We start from the raw sequence: 12,613 nt of genomic DNA on the forward strand, positions 1-12,613 counted from the left end.
GAGCAACCTTCATCTGGGATGCAGCCAGCAAGGACATTCCGACTGAGATGTATGTCCTTAAACTCTCTCTCTCTCACACACACACAGAGACACACTCACATACACAATATGTAGGGTAAGCCTTTTTCCCACATATCACACACCATCATGTCAAAATGATAATGAATGTATCTTTTTTTAAGTGCTTAATTTACTCCCATTAAGAGTCAGAACAGGAGACTGTGGACCAATCCTCACACTGTTGCTGGAGTGTGCAGCAGCAGCCGAATATCCGTCTTTCTTTTTTCCCCAACTTGCCATTCAGTGATGATTGTCTATTTCTCTGCACATTCAGCACCTCTAGATAGCAGAGGCCTTTTAAGAGAAGATGCTTAACTCTCTCCTGCGAATCACAAACAGATGCTGATGGACGTTTGCTCTGACCTCTTGGCATGAAAAAGGCTAATCGGTGCTGCCAGAGAAGGTGTGACTTCTTACAGATGAAGTCTATGAAGCCCTCAACAAAATGTTAGAAGCTGCCGCAACTTCCTCTGCCCTTCAGACGTTCGGCCTTCAATAATGGAGCTCCCTCTCTCTGCAGCTTCCAAGGACAGCGTGCAGACAGAGGTCAAACCTTTGCACGTTGATGACAAGCAGTTTGCAGACTACTAATTATGCAAGTGGTTATCACATATGCTAACAGACTCACTTCCATGACCTGGCTCACTGGCACGACATTGGCAGTGAAATCTAGAAAAACAGTAGGATGCTCAGCTAAACATTTAAACAGATAAGTATATTTGATCTATATACAGGGCCTTTATTTATGCTAGCTACAAACCTTAGCATATACTGGTGTAACAGCCTGTTGGCACTGTTGACCATCCATGTTGCTTGTGGTAGTAACCTTCACGGTAAGGCTGTGTTCACACATGTAGTTTGGTTTAGGGTGCTTGCACACCTAACCTGTTTGGTGCAGTTCACCCCTTTTGTTTCGGTTTGTACAGGCAATCTACGTAATGATGCAAGAACATTTGGTAGCACATACTTGTCAGCATGTGAGCCTGGGGATTATCCCCTGAGACATTAAGGTGAAATGGAGTTAAAATACAGACATGTTGTTCTTGTTTCTACTTCATGTATTTTAGCAGTTCATCAGAAAGATATACAGTATAGTTGCCTTCGTGGGCCCATATTGTGCTGATGATTCTGGATGACAGTTGCCAAAGCTGTCCAATAATGAGTTGCTGGTCAGTGCATATGAGTTCATGTTTACTCAACTCGGTTCATTTCTAAGTCACTGTGAACATAACATGAACCACAACTAAAAACTATGTTTTTCTTTCTTTTTTTTTGTCTGGACCAACTGAAGTAAACCATAATCGTGAAAGCGACTTTAGTGTTCACACTGACCTGTCGTAAAAAAGATTTGACTGAGTAACTCATTCATTTGACAGATTTGGCGACCCGTCATCCTGTATCATCAGCCTTTCACAGACCGCTGAGAAAACAGTTTATTATGATGACAGCAAGTAGAGTTACATCTATCTTCTCTGGTAGCTCCGAAGCTATTACAGTCTTTTTCAGACAATGACTTGAATGGCTTCATCAGACAAAACAGAATAAATAGTCAAATGTGCCACAGTTCAGTTTTCAGTCTTGAGCCATGAACTTAAGTCTGGACCTAGGCTCACTTCTTCACTTGTTCTGGAGAGTAATTAATAACTGCAAGACACTGTCGGAACTGTATGCCATGTATGCCAATGTCACACCCTTGAAACACACGTTTTTGTGAACATAGAGAACTTAGAATGCTCATCTCATTATTTTAAAGGTGTTACCTTTGTCCTGTCACCATGCAAATAGGGCACATCATAATGCAGCAGCAGTTTGTCTTTTAAAGCTGTTCATAACACTGTGGGTTGTTACGCAACATGGGTTTCACACTTTGTTTTCATTGCTGCATTCACACTGTGAAGGTGAGCACTTCCTTTCAAAGTGTGGGTTTATAGTGTTTGTGGGCCTATACTGTACGTGTATGGTAAGTACCTAATGTTTTATTATTATTTCACTTCTGGTGATCCATAGACCACAATTTAGAGGTGAACCAGAGACCACTTTTCTGAGTTGGATGGCTGAGTTTGACGAACTGAACCAACTGCACCAAACATGTTAGGTGGGAACACAACCTAACTGAGAACTCAAAGGTTGGCTAGCTACTAGACATCATTTATGTTCCCTGGTTTCCTAATGAAATCATTTTCCAACAGAAGAGTTTTTGATCATTGATTGTTGGACTTCATTGTAAATGATATATTGTATTGTATTTGTTAGCTTAGTGCTAACCCTCTGTTAGCCCACTGCTGCCTGTATATCAGCTGGAACATCAGTTGGTAAGACGAAGTAAATTATTATCAGTGATTTTATTTGAGAACATTGTCACTAGCTAGTGTGTTCTGGCTCTGGTTTTCATCTCTTCCAGGACCATACAGACGTCTGAAAGGTTATGTGGTGAAGGCAGAGAAAGTTTCCGAGCAAGTGAAAAGGACATAGAGCTGGAAATGGGGACACACTGAGGTTGCAGAGGCGATGGCAGAGAGGGGGCAGTGAGGAGGAGAGGAGGATGAGTAGACGTTTTCTGTAACCAGCATTCTTACCTCTGATTGGTGTACCACCTGGTGAGGTAATTTGAATGCAAATAAGATTAGAGATAACCATTAGTATATAGAGAAAAAGTGAAACAGAGAAAGACAAGAATGGCAGGAGAGCAAAGAGAGGAAAAACAGCAAAGATTAGACCAACTGCTATTCTCACCCTGTTTTAAAAACTTTATAAAACTTATAATCCATAAATATGTAAGGTGCTATTTAAAGGTCCAGTGTGTAACATTTAGGAGGAGCTGTTGGCAGAAATGGAATATAATATTTATAAGTATGTTTTCATTAGTGTAGAATCACCTGAAAATAAGAATCATTGTGTTTTCATTACCTTAGAATAAGCCGTTTTTATCTACAGAGGGAGCGGGTCCCCTTCCACGGAGGCTGCCATGTTTCTACAGTAGCCCAGAACAGACAAACCAATCACTGGCTCTAGATATGGCCTTTTTTCGCAGCCACCGTAGTTTCTCCTACACGCTTGGAACGTGAAGGTGAGGCGAGCTGTATTCAAATGGTTGCAACTTGCAATTTCACTGCTAGATGCCACTAAATCCTCCACACTGTGCCTTTAATGTTTAATAAGTCAAAATTTTCAACCAAAACCAATTTCATACATGACAACTGTGTAAAATGCATTTTTGGTGAAAACCATTTTCTTCTGTACAAATTTGTGTTATTTTCCAATAAGCTCTTGATAAGCACAAAATTGCTACAACTACCAGTCTGTCATTTGTGCATCTGGTGATTTACTTTCACGTGGTGCTAATTTGTGTTATACACCTGGTTATTTGCTCCACAGAGCTGGCATCCCGTTGTGATTGCAAGCTCCGTATTCCCTACACCTGCTTTTTTCCTTGACAGCACCTGGCCATCAAGCACTTGACCCCTCATTCACCAACAACAGGTCTGTTTTGGTTCTAACCCAAAGGCTTTTTTTTCTCCAGCATGCTGCTGTAATAAGAACACAAGCTGCCTGCTCTCCTTCTGATGCAATGCAAAGCAACCTGCACTCATGTCCTGGAATACACTGTGATGTTGCTGCCTCGATGGTGGAGAATTGTTCTATCAGGTTTCAAAATTAGCATACCATAGATGTAATTTTGTAACAGTTGTCATATCATTTGGGTCATCTAATAGTTTGCCAGCATTTTCCCTGTGCACTATTTAGAGCTGAATGACTTGAGGAAAATATGTAACGGTTACCAATATTTCAACTGAAATTTTGATTTCTATTATTTCTATAGATTAAACATAAAACAGAGTTTTAAACAAGTTATGATTGTGCCAAGAGTAATCATAATTGATTTTGTTTCTACACAAAATAATGCAGTTGCTTTTTGTTGGGGTCCTCCCAGAGTTCAAACCAGTGAGTCAGAGAAAAGTCGAAGAGTTATCCTGTGCTTAGGTACTGTAAAACTGGCTTGTTTTCTATAGAAAAATTGCCCAATTAAGCTTTACATGACTCAGTAATGTTCAAATATAGTAAAGATATTGAAAATATATTTAGTAATAACAGCTACATACTTAGCCACTTATGGTAATGATGACAAACTGCTAGTTTTGGACAAGTGTGTTATGTGCACATTATTTTATGACATAAATCTAAACTAAGTCACGTCTGACAATATTATATATCGACTGACGACCTCTAATAATACAGCTGACAGCTCTGCACTCTAGCTGACTGCTTGAACCCTACAGTAGAATCCCAAAGGTCCTGATTCAGACGTTTTAAGATGAAAGCTTAAACAATGATATCATGTGCTTGAAAGTTTAGCGGGAGATTCCAACAACTCCATCTGTCTGTTATTTACTTGACAACTTCTGTACTAGTAGCGACTTGTCTGAAATACAGTTGTGAAGTAGGAGGGCTATTTATTTTTCCCTTGGTTCCAGAAGTAAAAGTCCCATTCTGGCATTCAGAGAACATATTAAGGAGACAACAACCAAGAGTTTCTTTTTTGTTTGACCATCTCACAGAATTCACTTTAATTAGCTACAGTTGAGTAAATTTGCTGACAACAGTTGTCATGTTAGCTGAGGAAAATTCTGGGTCACCAACTAAACCTTTCACCTCCTACAGCCTGTTAAGACACTGTTAATTATATAAGTTATATAATTCAAATCACAGCTTGTGATTTGAAAATTGCACTAAAATTGCAATTTAAACATAATTAATTGTTTAGCCCTTTAGCACTTTTCATTCTAGTAACACAGTAGTAGCATTTCTCTCCTTTAATCTTGCATATCCCTGGTGTAAGTAATCATTAGTAACTGGCACCATTTGGGCATATCAGGTCATATGCAGCAAACGGCAGAGAGAGAGGGATGGTTACTATGCAGATGCCAGCGATCTGGATAATAAACCAAGCCGCTCTTGAGTTGACAGGAACACAAAGATAGGTGGTGAGAGATTGCAGAAAGGGGGCCCTGGAAGCTGTGTGGCCCCTGGGGTTTGATGAAGGGGACATCAGCAGCTTTCAGAGGGTTGTGCTGGGCAACACTGACACCTGCCATGACTTCCCTCCACAGCTGTCTGACAGCTAAAAGAATCCCACGCCACTTCAGCATGAAATCAGGGTGTCATGACAGGCTTCGGGGGTCATTGTGAAAACTAATAGGACTTTATTATATTTTCACAATGTGCTGATTGAAAGGATTTTTTTTCTGTAGTAGTGTCCATCAAAAAAGGATGTAGTAATGTATTGGCAGTCCTCATATTTCAGTTGAGATCATCATATCAACTTAGCACACAAGTCGCTGTATCAAACTGATGGTGCGTGGTGGGAGATGCACCGGTTGTATTCAGTCTTTGTCCATGTTGCCTTTTCCAAGCAGAACTAATGAAATCAAAACAAAATCCCATCACATGGAAATCTGATTGGCTGTTAAAGGGGACCTCCAGTGATTTTATATAGTTTTCTTGAAATGGGGAGTACCACCCAGACTGTGAAAACAGTATAATGTCTTCTGTGGCTCTGGAAGAGCTTTGTGAAATTTGAGAAAATAACCCCAATGATGTCATAGTGATATCTTTAAGATTGTCTAGGCTTGGGCTTGTAGGCTACAAATGTTTAACAGAAAGCCTGTGTTACAAACTGGGGTCATGGAGTTTGAAAGATGTGGTGATCCATCCATTTTTGGACCTCGCTTTGGTTCAACAGTACACAAAATCCATTGTTTGGTACATGTCATGGTTGTGGGATGGTTGGCTACACTTTTGGCACAGCAAAAGATAATCTACCATTAGAGTCAGTGGTTCAGTTTAGGCTTTCAGTTCAACAGCTGGTGCTCATCCTCAGTCAAGAATCACTTTATTTTCAAATTTTATCCAGGTAAGTACTTTTCTGTAGCCCTGAGTGAAACAAGTGAAAGAGTGGTCAAGCCCTGTGGTAGACACATTTAGGTGATACTGTTGCAAATGGTTTAGCATGGTTTTTAGATTGTTTGTTTTTCAGAGATGCCCGCAGTTTCCGTCCTTTCCACCACTCTTTGTCCAGTGTCCTTATAACATACAGGGAAACCATAACATTCCCAAACGACAGATCTTAACATCAGAGGCTCTTCCAGTTCTGGTCTCTCATTTGCGATTGCCATACTGATGATACTACATACATTCAGGGGCTAACCCAAGTAACATGGTTTAGCTAACAGACAGAAATTGTCCCACTGTCAAAGCTTTCTGGGTGGTACTCATGCTTCAGAATTTATGTACCGCATGTTCTAAGACTCAGACATATTAGAATGTATTAGGATAATGTGACTTGAATTATTTGGTTCATTTGGAGCGAATCGAAGAGAAGAAAGTCACGTACTGAGGTCAATGACCTGTATCAAACAGTTTAGGACAAATATATGCACTGTAAGCTTAACCCATACTAGCGAATAAAAGTCAGAATTTCTCTACCTTTGCTGCTTCGATTTTTTGCTTTCATTTTTCAATCTGTCTCTTGTGAGTCCCCTAACATTCTGGAATTGCAATACAACATCACTGGAGTATGACAGCCAGTGACTGCAAAATAGTTCAGCTAGGGCCATCTTTGTCAAGCTTTGGCCACTGGAGTTCCCTGGAGTCTTCAGTGACGGGCGGTGTTCTGAGCAGTGTAAACACACAGCTATTGCTGTGTTTAAGCACCTGGCTGCTGAATCAGGAACTTGATGTTTTACTCCAGCATTGTTTACCACACAAGAGCTTTGTCCTGTTGCACTAATCCTCTTCTTTTCCAATACCCCTGGACTATCAGATCCCAGGGCAAGTAGTCACAGTGGTTGCTGGCCGACCATCTAGAGAGTTGATCGCTGGTCTGGGTCACATCAATCTTCGATGGACAAGCTTTGGTCGTAATTACTGGCAGACAAATTTGGGTTTTGGAGCACTAGAGGAAGCCTTACAGAAAATAGAGGATTTTTTTGCCTTTTCCAAAATGAGAGTAAAGGTCTCAAATTGAAAAATGAAGCTATTAGTGTTTCTTAATACATGAAAGTCATTTAATAGGACTAACTAATTCATAAGAAAATCTAATCACTCCTCTATATAATGAATTCTACTGAAATAAATACACTGAAAAATTGTCGAGTGATGACTTTACACACATCTATGTATTTCACTTGCCCTGCGTGGCACAGGATAACTCAGATTTTTTTTAATTAAAGAAAGTCAGCCATCTGTGCTTGGCTGCTGTGGTACTGCATGTGACGATGAGGCCCTATCATCCAAATTGGAACAAATTGCCATGCTGTTCAGTTAATAATACATGGCATGTTTGTCCTTACCTTAGGCCCTGACTGTGACTTGGGAAAATCCTCAGAGTGGACTTCAAAGCCAATGATATCCTAGAGCCTGTCTCTCAGCCTTTCCTCTCTGCCTGTGTAGAGATGAGAGCAGCCACAGGAGGGGCCACAGGCCCTCAGTGATGGAAAATCTGCTTCTTATTTTTGCTACAAGGGCTGGCAAGAAAGTTTGGCCCTGGACAGCCGTTCCAACGTTGTGAAGGTACTTGCAATGTTTGGCAAAAAGCAACCATTTCTATTTTCGCACAGAAAGTGAGAGAAAGGGCAGCTGACGGGTTGTATGGAGCTTGGTTATTCAACCAGTAGCCATCCAGCTTAGCTACAAGCTGCTGGGCTGGTTTTGTAGAGAAATATGCCCTATCTGCTCCTCTGGATCCTGGCCACCTCCTCACAGAGCTGCTTCAAATGGCTGCCTCTGCTTTAACATTCATCACTGTCTGTGCTGTGCTAAGCACTGCTGGCACGCCAATATTCCCACACAGGTGCTACTCAGGTAATCACTGAAATCTATGATGTCCTGCTCAAAACATTTATTTCCATCATAAGCTTATTGTGTGTTTTACTTTCTGTGAATTAAAAGCAAGATCAACTTTCAGAATTCATCAAATCATTGTTATTTTTGAAATAATTTATGTTTTGTGTATTGATACCCCTCAACCTGTCAAGTGAGTGTATGGCCTCATGTAGCATAAAAGCATGATCATTGCTGAGGATTTCACATGTTGTGTTGTGGCCATGATTTTGTAAATGTTCTCTGCTATGTTTGCCTTTTTCCAAGAGATGCTCACACATCATCAATCTTAGGTTCCCTTCATTGGCTCCCTATTCATGTAAGATCGGACTTGAAGGTGCTTCTGATGACTTACAAAATTCTAAATGGGCTCACCCCTTCATACCTGTCTGATCTCCTTAAACCTTATATTCCACCCCGTGCTCTTCGCTCTCAGACTACAGGGCTCCTGTCTGTCCCCAGAATTAAAAAGAAGTCAGCTGGGGGCAGGGCCTGTACCTATCGTGCCCCCTTCCTCTGGAATAACCTCCCTGTTGACATCAGACAGTGTGACTCTGTTGGGGCCTTTAAATCCAAACTTAACCTTCAATTAGCTGCTTATTTTTGATTACCTTGAACCTGTTACTATTACCCTTTCGGCAGGTCGGTCTCAGTCCCATTGAATCTATTAAGCCTAGTACTTAGTCCATGTTTGTCCTGGTGACAAGAATACTGGAAACTTTCTGAAAACCACTGCCTCTCTGTAACTCTTTGTCTGTTTGTGTCCCACAAGCACAGCTGTGCGCCTATTCTGCTCTCTCTCTCTACTGAGTTTTTCCTTCCTGTCCTCTCTTTTCACTCAGGCTTCTCTGTGCTGATCATCGACTGTCCTGGGACCTCTCTCTCTGTCCCCTGGCTGTCGGTGCCTCTTTCCAGATGTTTTGGATCGGGATCTTCGTCCTCCAGGAGATTCAGCCTCTCCTCTGTGTGCTTCTCGTCCTTTCTTCTACCTGTGTGAACGATGTGCTTGAGTTTTGTCTCTTGCGTGTTCATGTAGTCTGTCCTCTTCCAGGTCTCCGTGGTGGAGAGGAGGTCGTGTGGTTCAGGTCCTATCTGTCTGGCGACACCTGAAGTTGCTCAACGTCCTCCTGGATTCATAGTCTTCATATATGTTACAATCTATTAATAATTTTGTCATCATGATTGTCCATACTGGAATTTCATTATGTTGGTCTGTTCTGTACACATGACACAATCCCTCCTCTGCTGCTCTTCCTGAGCTCTCTTCCATTTTTCTGGGAGACTTTCCTCATCCGAATCGAGGGTCTAAGGACAGAGGGTGTTGTGTGCTGTACAGATTGTAAAGCCCCCTGAGGCAAATTTATGATATTGGGCTATATGAATAAAACTGACTTGTCTTGACTATTCAAAAACTTGTGGTGAAATATTGAACTATTACATTTAATAAAACATGACTGCTTGAAATCATATCCTCAGGCATGATAAAATATTTTTCAACATTAACCGTGTGACTGCTAGGGCTGGGTACAGTTTTAACTTTTTTTAATACTAATGCTGATACAATCCCTGGTTTTCAGCAGTGAAAAACTTAATTAAATATAACAAACTTAACTTAAATATAACAAAATAGTTGATTAATTGATCAACAAAACATTAATTGACAACATTTGCTGGTTCCAGGTTCTCAAATGCAAGAGTTTGCTATTTCTCTGTTTTATATCATTGTAAACTGAACAAGTCTGGGTTTCATTTTAAAAATAACAGACAGGTGAATAATATAGTTAGAAAAGTACTGAGGTTTGATACCCAGCCCTCGGTACTGTACATATAAATGACTTATATGTGAAGCGGGCCAGATCTGTCTTCCAGAACTGGCATACTAGTGGTATATTATGCATATGCAGTAATTGTCATGATGCGTGTCCAAATCTCACCCCAATTCCACCTGTGCCATATTTGAGTTTCACAAGGTTATTAAAGGTCAGTTGCCTCACTCACCAACACCTGAAAGTGCATCTAGCTGCACTTTGTGTCAAGTTCCATGCAACATGTGCCACTGTTTGCTGAACAGAGACCTGTGTGTGAACATGCTGAGATGAGTACTTTACCTGACCGCAGCTGTTTTATGCGCCCGTTGCTGCTGCTGATGTCCACAGGTAGGAAGTCTTTGAACCAGTAGATCTCTGGGTCAGGGTTGCCGCTGGCTGCACACAGCATCGTAGCAGTACGCGTTCTCTCCACAACCTTCAGCTGGGGCCCCATGTCTATGGTGGGGAAACCATGAGGGATCTGGTCCTCTGTTACAGAGACAGAAACAAACAAATATTGGCACTCTGACAGCTGGACAGTGGACAGTTAAGACTTCAGTCAACCATCGAATGTGTTCTTCAGCCTAGACCCTGTGGTGAGATTTCCACAACCTTGAGGTTCCCCCCATGAAATTCAAACATAGTAAGATCCAGTGCTAATGTAAATATTGCTGGGCCTCTGCATGACTAATCCTTCTATGGAATTTTTCGTCATCTGTGTGAACGAGAGCGATGCAGTTGCACGCCGAGTGCAATGCATTCTGAAAGAGAAAGGCCTCTACCATGCTCACATAATCTGAAACGTTTAGTGCAGTCAAATGTCAATCCTGACAAATTATGGATGAAACATAATAAAATCATGGACTGAAAATTCCATTCCACACCTCTGTCCATGCGGCTGAGGACATAGCAATAGAGCTTTACACACCGCTCCAACCCTCTCTCATACATTATACATGATTTATTGTAGCTGTCACATCCAATAGGTGAGGGTACAGATTAATGCTAGGTGTATTAATATTAATAAAAACACCCTAATATGTGGCAATTACATCTGTATGCATTTTTATGAGTCCTGAACCATCCCTTAGTTATGCTCCTATAGGCCTAGACTGCCGGGAGACTTCCCATGATGCACCTCTTTCCTCTCTCCTCCCCTCCCTCTCCATCTGTATGCATTTTTATCCCATTACTGCACGTTTCTAACTCAACATCTTCTCTCTCTCGTAGTTTTGTGCTTTCTCGTTTCTCTCCTCTCTCCTTCTGTCGCTTTCAGCAGGTATTTCTGCCTCCGGAGCTGCAGAGTCTGGATCTGTGGTTGTGGGCTACTTGCTGCCCCCATGTTCCTGCTCAACAACTGCTACTACAGTTGTTGTTATTGGCTCTGTTACTATCATTCCTACTATTATTACTTTATTAATATTAATATTACCACTACCATTACATTATCACCATTTGCATTGTGCATTGTGCCCCCCCCCCCAAGTTTTTCCTTGTCAGTGTTGCCAAATGCTTGCTCATAGTGGGATTTGTTGGGTCTCTGTAAATAACATTATAAAGAGTTCAGTCTAGACCTGCTCTATAGGAAAAGTGCAATGAGATTTCTGTTATGAATTGGCACTATATAAATAAATAAATTGAATTGACATATTAGATCTATATTACACTATTTATCTACAGTTTTTAGTATTGTACCGGCATTGTCTTAATCTACTGTTCTGCCTCAGACACCATTTGGCTCCAGTTTACCTGTTTATATAAATAAACAGGTAAACTGTGGGACACTAGTGCCAGGAGGTTTGAGTGCTGTGTTGCCTCAGTGTACCTGGGTTTGGACCTCAAAATATATCAAACTTTTGAGTTTTTTGTATTTCGAGTATTAGGCGTGTTCAGACCACAAGGTACTGAGTGGAAGTAATGCAGTTTATGCTGCTTTTTATGCTTGATCCTTCCAAAATTTCAAGCTGTAGGCTAATTAATGAATAAATTATGAAAGTATTTTACTTTGCTTACTGTGATAATTGTGTTTATGCTACAGGTGTATTTTTTTTACATTAAATATAACAAAAACCTACCAACTCATATGTAGAATGTATCACAACAGTAGCAGAAATAAGAAATGAACTGGAGATGACAGAAGTATTTAAATCAATATACAAAATAATTATTAACACTTACAGCCACTAAAAGTAGTCAAACTGTCAACCAAACTGCAGCACGAGTCTCGACAACTCCGCAGACAGCAGGAATAGTATCCCCAGGCTAAAAGGTTAACTAGCACTGAGTGTACTCTCTGACTCTGGTAAAGACAGGAATTTGCAGACCCTCGAAGCTCCCAAGCAGTCTCTCGGTATTCTTCGGCATGCTAGTCGCAGTTCAACATGTACAGGAAGTGTGAAGCACAGCAAGTACGAGCCAAGCCCCCAGGAAGTGCTCTGGGTTTTGAAGCCAATTTGATATAGTGGCCAAACCATGGAATTACAACTTCCAGGTCCATCACATGATGCACATTGTCCCCAGAAGACTTTTTCCCATATACTTACATTGTGAAAGAAGCTGCTGTAAAACGGTGGATATATTTTTTTGAGCATCACAACCCCCGTGAAATGACTCGTTTCCGAATTTGATCCATTCTGTCCGATAACATTTGGAAAATCTAGAAGAACTGCACAATTAAATCATTTTATCTCCATTCAATTTAGCAGAGAGCCAAACTGGAAGTTAGCCCACTCAGCCCGCCAAAGTCTCTGGCGCGCTTGCTCTATGGCCCACCACAGAGAGGCCAGAGATGTCCCTCCCCTTCAGGTGGGACCTTATTCCGGGAAAAGTATGTACGGTAGTCAATGGCAAGAGACTAATAATTTTTT

At 41.1% G+C, this 12,613-nt stretch overlaps 1 protein-coding gene across 18 annotated transcripts in view; it reads right to left on the reverse strand.

Moving 5' to 3' along the window:
* ptprfa (protein tyrosine phosphatase receptor type Fa) overlaps positions 1–12,613 on the reverse strand; it is a 437,857-nt gene that overhangs the window by 196,595 nt on the left and 228,649 nt on the right. For 11 of the 18 annotated variants that reach the window (XM_044200720.1, XM_044200710.1, XM_044200711.1 and 8 more), the window contains exons 5-6: positions 10,047–10,235; positions 2,637–2,654 (exon numbers count right to left, since the gene is read on the reverse strand). In XM_044200720.1, the coding sequence (XP_044056655.1) occupies positions 2,637–2,654; positions 10,047–10,235 (207 nt within the window). The remainder of the gene's footprint in view (positions 1–2,636; positions 2,655–10,046; positions 10,236–12,613) is intronic. The other 7 variants (XM_044200712.1, XM_044200719.1, XM_044200716.1 and 4 more) reach the window with 1 other exon arrangement.

Source organism: Siniperca chuatsi, linkage group LG6, assembly GCF_020085105.1.
Source record: "Siniperca chuatsi isolate FFG_IHB_CAS linkage group LG6, ASM2008510v1, whole genome shotgun sequence".
Lineage (NCBI taxonomy): Eukaryota > Metazoa > Chordata > Actinopteri > Centrarchiformes > Sinipercidae > Siniperca > Siniperca chuatsi.